Source organism: Solanum lycopersicum, chromosome 12 (assembly GCF_036512215.1).
Source record: "Solanum lycopersicum chromosome 12, SLM_r2.1".
NCBI lineage: Eukaryota > Viridiplantae > Streptophyta > Magnoliopsida > Solanales > Solanaceae > Solanum > Solanum lycopersicum.
In genome coordinates, this window is record NC_090811.1 from 996,308 (window position 1) to 1,010,649 (window position 14,342).

At 35.1% G+C, this 14,342-nt stretch overlaps 3 protein-coding genes across 3 annotated transcripts; all 3 read left to right on the forward strand.

Annotated features, from left to right (window-relative positions):
* Positions 1-496: 496 nt before the first annotated feature.
* LOC101252462 (protein-tyrosine-phosphatase IBR5) lies at positions 497-6,324 on the forward strand. The gene is made up of 5 exons (XM_004251482.5): positions 497-1,056; positions 3,597-3,696; positions 4,687-4,744; positions 5,056-5,162; positions 5,665-6,324. Exons 1-5 carry the CDS (start codon positions 817-819, stop codon positions 5,973-5,975), a joined length of 816 nt encoding a protein of 271 aa, XP_004251530.1. The 5' UTR covers positions 497-816; the 3' UTR covers positions 5,976-6,324.
* Positions 6,325-8,082: 1,758 nt separating this feature from the next.
* Positions 8,083-10,859, forward strand: LOC101252748 (clathrin coat assembly protein AP180-like). Its single transcript, XM_004251483.4, has one exon. It carries the CDS (start codon positions 8,610-8,612, stop codon positions 10,794-10,796), a length of 2,187 nt encoding a protein of 728 aa, XP_004251531.1. The 5' UTR covers positions 8,083-8,609; the 3' UTR covers positions 10,797-10,859.
* A 725-nt stretch (positions 10,860-11,584) lies between these two features.
* Positions 11,585-14,213, forward strand: LOC101253058 (small ubiquitin-related modifier 1). Its single transcript, XM_004251484.5, has 3 exons — positions 11,585-11,804; positions 13,678-13,827; positions 13,976-14,213. The coding sequence occupies exons 1-3, from the start codon at positions 11,721-11,723 to the stop codon at positions 14,039-14,041; spliced, it is 300 nt and encodes a 99-aa protein (XP_004251532.1). The 5' UTR covers positions 11,585-11,720; the 3' UTR covers positions 14,042-14,213.
* The last annotated feature ends 129 nt before the right edge of the window (positions 14,214-14,342 follow it).

Here is a 14,342-nt window from a genome sequence, read left to right on the forward strand (position 1 = left end):
CCCTGAATTTATTTTATAAGTAATTTTCTACCCTTTTAGCCTACGTGGTATTAGTTTTACAAAAAAAATCAATCATCGTTGGGCCCACAAGATAGTGTCATGTATGTCGAAAAGGGGTAAAAAATTATTAATTAAATAAGTTCAGGGGGTTAATAGGACCTTAGTATAATATAAGTGTGTCTCTGAGATTTCAGTCATAGGTTGAGGAGGTACTTGAACATTATCCCAAAAGATTATTCTTATTTAATGTAGGTCGAAAAGGGGTAAAAAATTATTAATAAAATAAGTTCAGGGATTAATAGGACCTTAGTATAGTATAAGTGTAGGTTGAGGAGGTACTTGAGCATTATCCCAAAAGATTATTCTTATTTGTGTGTTTCGTATTATTCACCGAGTTAGTCAGAGAGTGATTTATTACTAAGTTTTAATCTCAATCAAATAAAATATTTTACACCGAGTGAGAAGAAATAAATTATAGAAGACCATCAAAATTTTTGATGAACGTAAATGATAAGCTATGTTGCTCGAGCATTTCAAAAATATTAACAGATAAATATTTGATTTTTTTTTTTTTATGTTAGATCCATTAGTAATAGTGATATCTATTGTGTACCCTTTTCAAAGATCCACAATTATTACATCTACCGGTATCTATAAATATCAATCCATAGCAATCAATTTCACCCCCAAATTTAGCCTAAATTCTATTGCGATGCTTCACTCACAAACACACTGGACAAAATCCAGAAAAAGCCCAGTTTAAATCTTGAATTTTACTCATCTGGGTAGTTGTTGATTCTGTGATTTGATCAAATTATGAGGAAGAGGGAGAGGGAAAATCCATGTGGTGTTTGTGGGCATTATCACAAATATGAAGAAGGTGAAGTTTGTGGGATCTGTGGACATCGAATGCCTGATGTATCTGAAAAGGGTTCTTCAGTTCATGTCAGTGCGTTTCCTTCTGAGATCTTGCCGGAGTTTCTTTTTCTAGGGAGTTATGATAATGCTTCTCGAGCTGAGCTTCTCAAAACCATCGGAATTTCTCGGATTCTCAATGTTTGTAACCTTTTCCCTCTAATTTTATTTGTTTGTTTATTATTACTTGTTTCATTTCAATCTGTTTGTCCTGTTTTGATTTGACTCGGAATTGATTGAGTTGCTTTTGGAGTGAAATGGAACTAATATTGAGCTGAATGAATGAAGAAGGTTCATATAAAAAGCCTAAGTTATTTGTGGTTTGAGTGGAGATGGAGCTAGGATTTTCAGTTTATGGGTTGTGGATTCTAAAAAAAAATTGAGCTTTTAGACAAATTATTTATTCTTGATTCAAATGATCCCTTGGTAACTCGAACTCACAACTTTAAAGTTGAAAGTGAGGAGTGCTCACTATCCGAGCAACTCCCTCTTGTCACAAGAATTTATCTCTGCTTTGTCGCATGTTAAAGTATATGGTTTTTTGGTCCATAACTTTTTTTTAAAAAAAATTGGGAGTAAGGGAAGGAGAAATGTGTAAGGGGATTACAAGGTGGGGAATTGAACCTCACCAATAAGATGGAAATGTAGGTAGCGACCAATTGAGATACTAAGATTCCTCTTTTGGTCCATAATTAATGAAATGAAAGGTACGGATAACCTAAATCGATTAACATATAGTTCAAAGTTTCTATTTATATCCATCGAGTAATACTTATTGGTTACCCCTCCAAAATCCACTATTATTACTTATACCAGCATCTAGCAGCCTATAGAAATCAGTTTCATGTGTGGTTTGCGATCTATTGCATACCAAAAGGGATTTTACCCTGTGCGCACCCAAAGGGTAACATTAATGCTAATGTACACTCATCCTTAAATGAAATACCAACTAGTTTTTAGTGACAATAAAATTTGTCCCTGATCTACTGACTCAGATATCAGACACAGTTACCTATTGAAGAAAATGCTAAAATTGCAGAAAATAACCAATCATTTATCTGTTAGTAAGCATAGATACATTTTGGATACTAGGAAAGGAAAGACGGATATTTCTCTTTGCCATCTTATATTGTTTTCACTTTTTTTAAAAAGAAACATATAATATTTGACTCTTAGCCAGAAAAGGAAGGATGGAAATGTGAGAGTGACATGGAAGCAACTTGTGATACTTATCCAGAAAAAGAAAAACAAGAAATGAAGGAATCAACCAGCTTATGGCTACATTGAATTTGATATCTTGGTCAAGTGATTGGTATTTGGAATTCAACTTCATGTATTTCCCCTATTTATTTGAAATGATAAGCCGAACACCAATTTCCACACTAGGAACCCAATATGGCTTTTCTTCACTTCATTTTTTAGTGACTCGAACCCCTATATCGTGGTTGGAGGGCCCTTATCACTTGGCAGTCTCTCCATTGTCATTATTGATTGGGGGTGTTGATTATCTATCAAGCACTACAAGTTAATAAAGGAGATGGTGACACTTGTAGTTCCATCTTTTTTTTACATGTGATGGGTGTTCCGGGTCGTACCTCGATTATTCAACCAAGTACCTGCGTTCTCCCTCCAGTCAAAATACCAGGTAATTGTCCCACTAACGTTTAGCATATACGAAGGAATCAATTAGCTTTTTCCCTCTGCTGAATCCAAACCTGTTCACACCCTGGGTACAAAGTTCACAAATCTTTAGGGGAAACTTAGCAGTGGACTAATTGTATCCTATAACAAGTAGGATCTAATCAGGATTGTTTATATTCTCAACTGAGTTGAACTATGATCCATTAGCTATACAAAGCAATGCATTGTTCTTTAAGATTATATCCTTAGATGTAACTGAAAGATGTATAATTGTAAGAAGATATTTACGATCTAGAACAAACTGAAATTCAGTTCTTCTCTTGATTTTAATGTTCACTTGTAGTTGGTCTTAAAGTTTGTTTAGTTGGAAACATGGGTTGGCTCTTCAAATGGATGAAATAGTAGGAGAGACAATTATGTAGAATGTCGATAATAACTGACCTGAAATGGGCTTTCTGCTGCCAAACTCTTGTTATTCTTCAGGATGAACCTGAGTGATTAGGGGATGGGTTTCAGATATTCAGCTAGATGATACTCTAGTCTCTACTTTTGTGGAAAGCATGTACAGTGGGGGCTTTGCTCCTATAACTTTGATCTAATCTTTACCTTGTCAAACAAAATTCTTCTAGATTATTGATACTGTATAAGATGGAAGGAACAAAGAATAGTAATTAGTAACACAAGAAGTAACACGGTAGAGGGATAGAGCTATGCAATAAGAGCATTTAAGTTTTTCAAGGTAAGTGAGAGTGGTCCCAGTAACAACATTCATTTCTTTTCTTTCCATATCCATTTGTATGGTATTTTGCCTCCTTCGTATGAACTTGGATAAACAAACTACATATATGTACTTTTGGCTACATATAACCATAGTGGACAGTGGACACAACATATTTTTCTGTTGCATCATGTTGGATGGTTTTATTTTTACTTTCTGGTGCTTCAGAAATTTTTGAATGACACTTCAATGTGTTCTATGTGGCCCATGTTCTTGATTGTTGATAACTGGGTATTCACTTATATATTTTTTCTATGTGCAGATAGTACCTGCTTGTCAGAATCTTTATAAAAATTCCTTTACTTATCACTGCCTGCAAGATGAGCAAAATTTGGCTTTTGATGATGCTATCCAATTTCTAGGTGAGTAACATTCTCTTTACTTTGTTTTACCTAATACCTCTAAGCTTGATTAAGAGATCCATGAAACCTTTCTCTTTGCATTGTTCTTTACTACGGTCAACTATTTGCTGCTACAATGCTTTAAAGGTACCTAGTTGATTGACCAATATAGAATGAATATTGAATTATATGAATAGACTAATAATATATAGATCAACTATGCGTCAATACCAAACAAGTGGTGGTCATTTTATGTTTTCATCCACTGCTTTGCCTCTTTCGTTCACCTTCCATCTGCCTCTGAATGTACAAATTGTTGAAGATATTATTGAGTAATTAAAAGTGTTTTCTCTCTAGCAGCTTAGGCTTTTACATGAGATAGTCGCACAACTTAAACGTGGTGTCCGAGCAGGCAAAGGTACTGAGTTTGAGTCTCACCATCACCCATTATATAACGGAATTTCTAAGTGTTTGTCCCATGAAAAAGAATCGAGTTCGGACGTAAGGAGACACGTTGAGAAGCGTGCTCTCTAAGAACTTGAGCTTTTAGATTAGATTACCGCACAACCTTATCACAAATACTGTAGCGAGTAAAACATGTATATACTAGGTGTAGTTAACTACCTAGACTGTTGTCATTCTTTATTTGGAGATTCAATGGTAGCTATTTTTAGTCGACTTTTAAGCCATCTAGTAGATGATTATTACAGATTTGTTCCCCTCAGGTTCGCCTGGAAAGACAATCTTTTTTTTTTAAAATAAAATGGAAGAACAATATAGTAAGTTTTACTTTATACATGTATTGGTACATGCATTTCATATCTTTCAAGTCAACACTCCGTTTACATGTCTCTTGCTGTTGCGAAGGAAAGTCATTACTAAAGAGGATACCATCGGGCATGGTCATTGATTGCTACAGTTGAAAATCATGCTTATGACCTCAAGCTTGTTGTCAGTGATTTCTCATGTTCTATGAATGCTGACTAATCTTAGAATATTTCTTTTGTGCAGAACAATGTGAAAAGGATAGGGCTCGTGTTCTTGTGCACTGCATGTTAGGTAAAAACAGGTAGGAGTTGATTATCAATTTTGCAGCTAAACCTTTTTACAGTTTCCCTTAACTATTCTTTCTTTCGTGTTTGTGCTTTATCCTGCTCTCCTCCATTCTCTTTGTTCTTCCACAAGCAGTTTTCCCGAAATAAGGTGTAAATGTGAAACTTGTGTTCTTTTCTTCAGCTTCCTTTCAGGAACTTCGTAACATTTAGTGCTGCTACTCGATATTTTTTGGACTGCCTTTCAACTGATTGTACTTGCAGAAACCAACATTTTAGTCCACTTAAGGTTTTTATGTGTAGAACTCATACACGTGCTTTTTGATAGGTCGGCAGCAATTGTAATTGCTTATTTGATGAAAAGTAAAGGGTGGAACCTTGCACAGAGCCTTCAGTGGACGAAAGAGCGAAGACCCTCTGTTGACCTAAATCAAGGTCACACTGCTATCTTTATAAGAATTTCTTCTCCTACTTTCTTCAGTTGAAAATCTATAATATTAAGCTTGTAATTCTACATCTCAGAGAAATGCTAATATTTGAGATGACCAACCCTGGTAGTATGTGTATAGTTGAAGAGGTCGCTTAGTTAATCTTGATTTTGGATACTTCTATCATATAAAAAAATAGGGATGGGAAAAAACTGCTCAAAATTGCTGCATCATTGGCAGAACAAACTGTGACTATGCTAATAGAGATCACTCATTCTGAGTACAAGCATAGTGACTTCTAGATTTAATAGCTCAGAACTAGTTAACCTTTGTGTGAGTGAGTTGCAAGTTTGGCATACATTAGTTACTTAGTAATTTCAGTTGGATTTTTAGTTGTTCTGATTACCAGAACTCTGTTAACATTGAGTCACACAGCCTGTCTCGCCTCATTTGGATTTTTACCTGTGGCTTTGCGTCTGTATGAGACTTCTTTTTGTTTATATTTGCAGAGGTCTACCAGCAGCTACAGGACTACGAGCAGAAGATCTTTATGTCACTTCAGAGCAAGCCCAGCCCCGTCATGCTAGCCTTCTCTTCTCCCATGACATCCTTCAACTTTGGCTTCCCAAAGACCGGTGATCATATTCCTGCTCCAGCCTTCAACAATACTAGTGCTCCTTCTGTTTTCTCCCCTCCTGCTTTTGAAGTTCCTCCACAGGGATTCACTTTTGGAGCTTCTCATAATCAACATGCTGGCTCTGAAACCCCTTTGAATGCTAATCCAAATCCAAATGGTAGCGACATTGCCATGGACTTGTGAAAAATCCTCAACTTCAACAAGTATTTCAAGGTTATGTGAGTCGCTGATGCCAATCTACCTCGTTTTTCAGAAGGTTGGATGTGAAGTGTGAGAAAGTACTTATAAATCAACTAGTTGTAGAGTTTGACATGCTCATATCTTAGGGTGCCATCAAAATGGATTTGTCCAGGAAATCCAAGTAATTATTGCCCAATATATATGAAATACTAAGGAATGTTTTCAGTTGATCTCTTAGAGAAAATGATCAATATGGTCCTTAATGTATTGAGGTTGTTTTATTTTGGTTCTTAATATATTTTAGGTGATTGAAAATAGTCCTTCATGTATGGAAAAAATGTGTTCAATTCAATCTTTTACTCTAAACTTAACAATTTACCCCATAAATATAACGGTGAATTCCACATAACGATATCTCACTAGTACCAGCAACAACACCATAAACTGTTAATTGTGTGGTTAGATGTCATTCGGAACTTGTGTTGGTGGTAAGTAGTAGTATTTCATAAAATTGATCAAGATGCACGCAAGGTGACTCAAATACGATAAAAAGAAGCTAATGACACTAAGGTTCAGTGATGATCTTCAATAGATATAAGGGCATTATGTTCCTAGAGATACATGCATGACTAATTGAGTTATGAGACAACTATCAAGATTTAAACTTCAAAGATTTATCTTTTAAATTGTATCTTTTTAGTAAAATTTTACAGACATAGGAATTAGGATATGAACTAAAAATTATTGAGTTCGAATGGACCTGTATCATTTATGTCTTGGAATTTTTTTTTCTCTCCATGTTGCTAAAAAGAATATGGTATATGGCATCTATGTTTATAATCACATAGTAGGCAACTATAACAAAGTAATTGCTTTATTGAGGACCCCATATTTTCTCAAAGGAAAATTCTACCATTCAGTGTGGAGTATGCATAGGATGAGTATCAACAAGAAAAAGCACAAGTTAGGAGAACCACACACATGACATTCATCCACAAAAGATCAAAACAACTTTTCAAAGTTTCAACACTAATGAAACAAGTAAGTGTTACTTACGGATTGTGATGGAATGAATAAAATTCTTTTCTCGACTCTTGACTAAAAGTTCCGAGTTTGGATAGTGGGAATGAAACGAGTGTTCCTTTATTTGAACAATATTTATATCTAAACAATTATGTAGTGGCTCATTTAATATCCCTTTTAGTACCTTAGACATTAACTTATACACTTTCATTTGTTGCAAATTTTGAATGGTTTTTAGGTATTTATAGCATGTTATAATATAAGGTGTAAATATACTAATGATTTTAGTATAAAAGATTATCATAAGATAATACTAAGTACTTAATATTTTAGTTTCAAAATGTACTTTTAAAAGAGTACTAATTCGTATTTAACTAATAAACTTGAAATATTTTTTTTAATATTATAGAACACAACTATTTGTGTTTTTGATCAACGTCTCACGAAAAACAACTTTTACTTCTATTCAAACAACGTCAAATTCTAGATTCTTTAACTTATGGATTCTGAATCATGATCTTTTTTGCTTATTTCCAGATAGATTATTACATATATCAAATAATTTAACACAAACGCAAAAACTTAGCCAGAGCTAATGAATTCTATCGAACCCAATCTTTTAAAATAAATATTTTTGACTTCATGGACTGTCTATTAGTCATGGATAGATAATCTACAATGATTAGCTGGTTATAAATTAGTTTAATTTTCATATCATATAATTAGAAGATTCACATAAATGCTCAGCACGTTCTCATTTCATTCCTTTTTTTCTTTTTTTTCCCTTTCTTTGGTATTATTATCTCATGTATCGGGGTCATTGACGGATCTAGAATATTCAATAAGTGGATTCGAATTTATAGAAATAGACATCTAAAGTAGCCAAAGAGGGTTTGACATCTACATATACATAAAAAAATATTTTAGTCATACATAAATGATATAATATTCCGTCGAAGGGGGTTCGAATAGTATAAAGTGGCTCCGCCCCTAACTGGGGTAGTTCAACGATGAATATTGTCTTTATAAAGTATTTTAAAAATTTCTCTATATATAGATTTGAAATACCTTGTTGACTCATTAGTTGAGACGTCCAAATTCAAATCTCAAACGCTTTATTTTTATTTGTCTAACCCTTTTAATCGAAATTTTAGATTTGTCGCTGACTCGCGTATGGATGTGAGTGGCTAATACCTTAGTGTTGGTCACGTTTGTATATTGTAATTTTTTTTTAAAAAAAAATTGTTAGGTTGAGAGGAATACAAGGAGTCCCTCTCATTCTTCACAGCACAAATTGAACTCCAATAACAAAAATTTAATTCAGAGAAAAAAAAAAGAAAAAATTTTCCAACTAATTTTTTCAACTAACTTTTTTCTCTCTTTCACTCTTCAACCAAAAACTTCTCATCAATATTGAATCCAAAAAAATTACATTTTTACAATTTCTTTTTCAAGATTTCAACAAGTTATAACAATCCTAGTGCCTCCAAATCTTGTGTTTTGTTCTGTTTGTTGATCATAATCGCGTATTTTTTTTAAAGTCGCGAATGTGATCATTTCGGTGTTTGAATCAAGAAAACCGTACGTTGAATCGATAAAAAGAGAAGGTAAATAATGCCAAGCAAGTTGAAGAAGGCAATTGGTGCAGTAAAAGATCAAACAAGCATTAGCCTTGCAAAAGTTTCAAGCAATACTTCATCAACTCTTGAAGTTGCTGTCTTAAAAGCTACAACACATGATGATGTACCTATCGATGATCGATACGTTCAAGAAGTCATCAAACTTGTGTCATCTAACAAGGCCTACGCGGCTGCCTGTGCTCGTGCCATTGGCAAACGCATAGGTAGAACGAGGAATTGGATCGTTGCCCTCAAATCATTGATGCTTGTCTTAAGAATCTTCCAAGATGGTGATCCTTACTTCCCTCGAGAGATCCTTCATGCTATGAAACGCGGAGCAAAGATCCTCAATCTTTCTAGTTTTCGCGATGATTCAAATTCTAGCCCTTGGGATTTCACAGCATTTGTTCGTACATTTGCTCTATATCTTGATGAACGTCTAGATTGTTTCCTTACTGGAAAGCTTCAAAGAAGGTATAATAATCGTGATCGAGAGAATTCAAGTATCCATAATTATAGGTCTACTGGTAGTAGTCGAAGAAGAGGTGATGAACCTGTTCGTGACATGAAACCAGTAATGCTGCTTGACAAGATATCGTATTGGCAACGATTGATTGAAAGAGCAATAGCTACAAGACCAACAGGAGCTGCTAAGACAAATCGTCTTGTCCAAATCGCGTTGTATGCTGTTGTAACAGAGAGCTTTGATCTGTACAAAGATATCTCTGATGGTCTTGCACTTGTTCTTGATAGTTTCTTTCATTTACCATATCAATCATGCGTAAACGCCTTCCAAACTTGTGTCAAAGCTGCTAAACAATTCGAGGAGATCAGTGTATTTTACTCTGTCTGTAAAACCATAGGCGTTGGCAGGACATCCGAATATCCAAGTGTGCAAACAATATCAGAGGAATTGATCGAAACGCTGCAAGAGTTTCTCAAGGATCAATCTTCGTTTCCAGCTCATACGCAAAGCAAACCACATTTGCTTCTTCCAGGCACCGGTGGTGGTTCCACAAGGACCACGAGCAGTAAACGTGATAGTTATGGTTGTCAATCAGACTTTTCTATGACCACAGGAACGACTGAGCCATACTCGGAGAAGAGTGCCAATACCTGTGGTGATTCGCGTTGCACATCATTAGAAGATCTAATAAGTGCAACAGAAACATGGAAGAGTCCTGCTAATATTTCGATTGATTTGGAGGCGTATTCAGATATTCAATTTGAGAAGCAGTTGCATGAAAAGGATGAGTCGGGGTCTACTCATTCGTTGCCTGTGTCAAACTCCATGGCTGATCTTGTATCCTTACCAGATCTGCATGAATATGATGAAGACGACGAGAAAAAACAAGAAGCTCAACTTGAACAACACCACAAACAGAATCCATCATTAGATTCTATTAGTTCAGCTAAAGGATGGGAACTCGTGTTAACTGAGGCGATCCCATCAACGTCCTTCAACGCGTTCCCTGAGCAACCAAAACCAGATCATTTGTCAAGAAACGAAACGAGAGGGGTAATAACACCATCAGCATCATTCAACGCGTTCCCTGAACAAGGACAAGTGAATGTACCTACAAACGAAGAAGAGGTTTCTTCAAGCAATGGATGGGAACTCGTACTATTCGAAAACATTCCACAAGCACAATCAACACAACCCGTTGTCCCTAGTACAACGAACAACAACAACGTTAACAGCTTCAGTTTCGCCACTTTGGATGACTTGTACAATCAGAATCAAACGCCATTTTATCCGAATAATAGCCAAAACTCACATTTCAACCATAGTACAAACAACTTTCTGTATGATCAAACTCCAGCACCTCAACACTACAATCCATTTCTTCAAGACACATCAATGGAGTTGGCTATGGTACCGGTCACGAGTGCACCTGCCCCGTACCCAACTCTGACCACGAATTCTTCGTTTTCATTTCCAACGTCTACTGACATGTTCACATCATCAGCACCAGCACCTACATTTCAAGCAACTCCAACTTTTAGTGCTCAGAATCACACTACAGGGCCAATGCAGGGTACTAATATGGACGATCCGTTCGCGACATTTTCTAGTAGTGATCAGATGTTTAATGGCATCAAGAATGAGCAGAATTTGATGCAAGAACAACAATTATGGTTGCAGAACCAAAACAAAATCATAGCTAAACATAGGGCTTGATTTATATACGTGTGTTAAATAAAAAAAATCTTGTTATGTTATACAAAATTGATTTTGTGTTAATTTACCTCCCTTTTCTTCCTTTAATTGCATGATTTTTCGATTGAGTTTGTCCGATGAATCTACGAAATGGCGAGAATTCTTGATCTCGATATCGTTTACCGATTCGAGAACTTAGTATTTGAATTGATGTCCTCTCATTGATTCCTCCTAAATTACGCAAATTGATTTATCCTAAAGATTTCATTTCAATTTAAAATAAGAATGTGTTATAGCTAAGTGAGAAATAAAACTATTTAAGGGCAAAATATTGTTGTAAAGTTAGTATTTAGGTATAATGATATCTTGTATAACTAGCATGTGAACCAAAGGACAAGTAACTCTGATATGATTTAATTCAAACATTAGGTTAATATACAATGACCAAAATAAAAAAAACAAGTAATAATTTATAGACAAAATTTAAAATTTTCCTACTTTTCTTTCTTTTTCTTTTTCGAAGTTCCTCACGTGTTGTTTGAAATCAAGATCTTTAACTAAAAATATAGGCGCAATACTCACTTCACCATTAACTTTAGTAAAAAAACTTTAAAATATAACGCATCAGTAGATCCTTAAACTTGATATCAACTACAAATAAATGTTTCACTTTTGTTATTCTTCATGGATCACCTAGACATTTTCAAAATTTATATGTCACATCAGCGTCGAGTACCTACTAGACGATGTAAATAACGAATTAAGGTGTCTACGTATGCACGTCAAGAATTAGCGCGTCTTTCTATGACAAACTTTAAACTTGATGGACCATTTTGAACTTTTTTTCTACTATATAACGATTGAACCAGACCATCAATTTACATTAATTTCATTATTCTCCATTAACAGAGAGAGAGAGAAGAAGAAGAAAAAAAGAGGGAAAAAATGTCGGGAGTAGCAGGAGGGGAGGAAGACAAGAAGCCCGCCGGCGATCAGTCTGGTCACATCAATCTCAAAGTCAAAAGCCAGGTTTTTTTTTTAATCATCTTATTAGGGTTTGTTTTCTATCGTGTATAATTTAATTAGGGTTTTGTCGATGAAGAAAATGAGGGTTGGAGTAGGTTTTATAGAGTAGCATAAGAATAATTATATGAATCTTTTCAATTTTGAAAAAAAATTGGGTTAAATAGAGAGGGGTAGATGTATATAATTGAGTTGATTAGTTTTTGGGTTGTGGGGTTGTTGATTAACAACAACAACAGTGTAATCCTACAAATTGAGGGTTTGGGGACGTTAAAGTGTATGAAAGATGTTACCTTTACCTTGGAGGTAGTGTTGATTGATTGATTTGAATGAATGATGGTTGATTATGCTTATTTACACTGTATTTTGGTTAGTGATATTCCTTTGCTACTTCTTTCCTTGGCTAATGGAAAAAAGATCCTTCTTTTACCCGCAAAGTGTGGTCTGGGAAGGGTAAAGTAGTGTATGAAGACCTTACCTTTACCTTGGAGGTTGTGCTATTGAATGGTTGATTATGCTTATTTTCACTGTATTAGGGTCAGCTATATTCCTTCGCTACTTCATTCCTTGGCTAATGGAAAAAAAAAATCTTCGTTTTACCCATAAAGTGTGGTCTTGGGAGGGTAAAGTGTATGAAGACCTCACCTTTACCCTTGGAGGTAGTGTGATTGAATGGTTGATTGTGCTTATTTTCACTGTATTAAGGTCAGGTATATTCCTTTGCTACTTCCTTCCTTTAATGGAAAAAAAAATTCTTTTTACCCATAAAGTGTGGTCTTGGGAGAGTAAAGTGTATGAAGACCTTACCTTTACCTTGGAGATAGTGTTGATTGATTGATTGATTCGAATGAATGCTTGATTATGCGTATTTACACTGCTTTAAGGTTAGCGATATTCCTTTGCTACTTCTTTCCTTGGTTAATGGAAAGAATCCTTCTTTTTACTCATTAAGTGTGGTTTGGGGTGGGTAAAGTGTATGCAGATCTTACCTTCACCTTGGAGGTAGTGTTGGATTGATTTATTAATTTGAATGAATGAATGATTATGCTTATTTACACTTAATTTGTTTTGATTTTACAATATGGTTAAAAAAGTTAAAAAATATAATAAAAAAGGATCCTTAGAAACAGAAAATAGATCGGAAGATAGAGTAAAAACATACCAACAAGTAATCCCAAATTGGGAATACTGAGGTTTTTCGACTTTGTACTAATGCTTTACAAGCTGCCAGCTAGAAAAATATTAGTTGTACATATTTAGATTTTAGTCTATTGTCTCATTACAGTTTTCTAAGTTCAGAGAGAGCCCCTATAAATTGTCATGTTGGGTCAAGGTATATTATCTTTTCTCGAGATTCACACTGTTATTTTCCGTCAATGCTAAACCAAGATTATCTTGGTCTAGCTCAACAAAATACTGCAAAAGATTATGACAATTACTGGCTTAGTTTCTCAGTCATCAACGGTAAACTTTGGTAATGCCTGTTTTAATTATCTGCCCTTAGTTGAGGTTGTTACCAAGTTGTGATCTGCCTTTGTCTTCATGATACGCCAATAACCTGTGATATACCCACTTCTTGAGCTTTTTGAAATTCACTTTCTATTGCAAGATCACCAATGTTTCTTTTTGACTATACACAGTTCATTCTGGCTATATAACTTGATATCATACGCAATTTTGTTGATTTTGTTATGTAGTTGATGAAAAAGTTACTGGCGGACCTTTTTCTTTCTTCGTCCTATCTTTTATTTCCATCCCTTACTGTTATTATGAAGGTGGGCAGCTCACTAAAATTTTCTGGAAAATAGCCTTCTCATGTATCAATGATATGGAGGAAATGACGAGAGAACTATGTATTTGACTAGTTTTCTGGTTGCAGGACGGGAATGAAGTCTTCTTTAGGATTAAAAGAAGCACTCAGCTGAAGAAATTGATGAATGCTTATTGTGACCGACAGTCTGTGGATTTTAATTCAATTGCCTTCTTGTTTGATGGCCGTCGTCTTAGAGCAGAACAGACTCCAGATGAGGTCCCTCCCTCTCTCTCTCTCTCTCTCTCTCTCTCTAAATGTGCACACACAAAAAGAGTACCAGAAGAGGGTTGTGCATCTGCTTGATGTTATCCATAACAATTGTGATTAATTTATTTCCTTCTTACAAATTTCCTCCTTTTTGCAGCTGGAGATGGAAGATGGTGATGAAATTGATGCGATGTTGCATCAAACCGGAGGCACAACTATTTGAGTCTCCTTTTCTTTTGTTTCTGTGGATGCAAGACTTTGTGTTTCAAGATGGTATTGAACTTAGTGAAATGCTGGTTGTGTGCAGCTTTAGGACCTTTAGACTCTGATGAATGGGATCATGTTTTGCTTACTTCATATTGAACTTAATCGCTAATATTACTTTTTGAAAGTCATTATGTTCTTCATTTTTAATTTTCTGAAGATGACATGAATATGATCATAGTTTGGTCATTACGTCGAGTTTAACATCTGCCTATGGTCTCTATCTTAATGTTTTCGTCATGATGTAATGGTTAAGTGCA

What these genes read in the sequence shown, in the direction of transcription:
- LOC101253058 (XM_004251484.5), top strand. Translation starts at nt 11,721, where the DNA reads ATGTCGGGAGTAGCAGGAGGGGAGGAAGACAAGAAGCCCGCCGGCGAT. An exon ending in ATCTCAAAGTCAAAAGCCAG is followed by an intron (nt 11,805 to 13,677) that starts GTTTTTTTTTTA and finishes TTCTGGTTGCAG; the next exon opens with GACGGGAATGAAGTCTTCTT. An exon ending in CAGAACAGACTCCAGATGAG is followed by an intron (nt 13,828 to 13,975) that starts GTCCCTCCCTCT and finishes TCCTTTTTGCAG; the next exon opens with CTGGAGATGGAAGATGGTGA.
- LOC101252748 (XM_004251483.4), top strand. Translation starts at nt 8,610, where the DNA reads ATGCCAAGCAAGTTGAAGAAGGCAATTGGTGCAGTAAAAGATCAAACA.
- LOC101252462 (XM_004251482.5), top strand. Translation starts at nt 817, where the DNA reads ATGAGGAAGAGGGAGAGGGAAAATCCATGTGGTGTTTGTGGGCATTAT. An exon ending in GAATTTCTCGGATTCTCAAT is followed by an intron (nt 1,057 to 3,596) that starts GTTTGTAACCTT and finishes TTCTATGTGCAG; the next exon opens with ATAGTACCTGCTTGTCAGAA. An exon ending in TGCATGTTAGGTAAAAACAG is followed by an intron (nt 4,745 to 5,055) that starts GTAGGAGTTGAT and finishes GCTTTTTGATAG; the next exon opens with GTCGGCAGCAATTGTAATTG.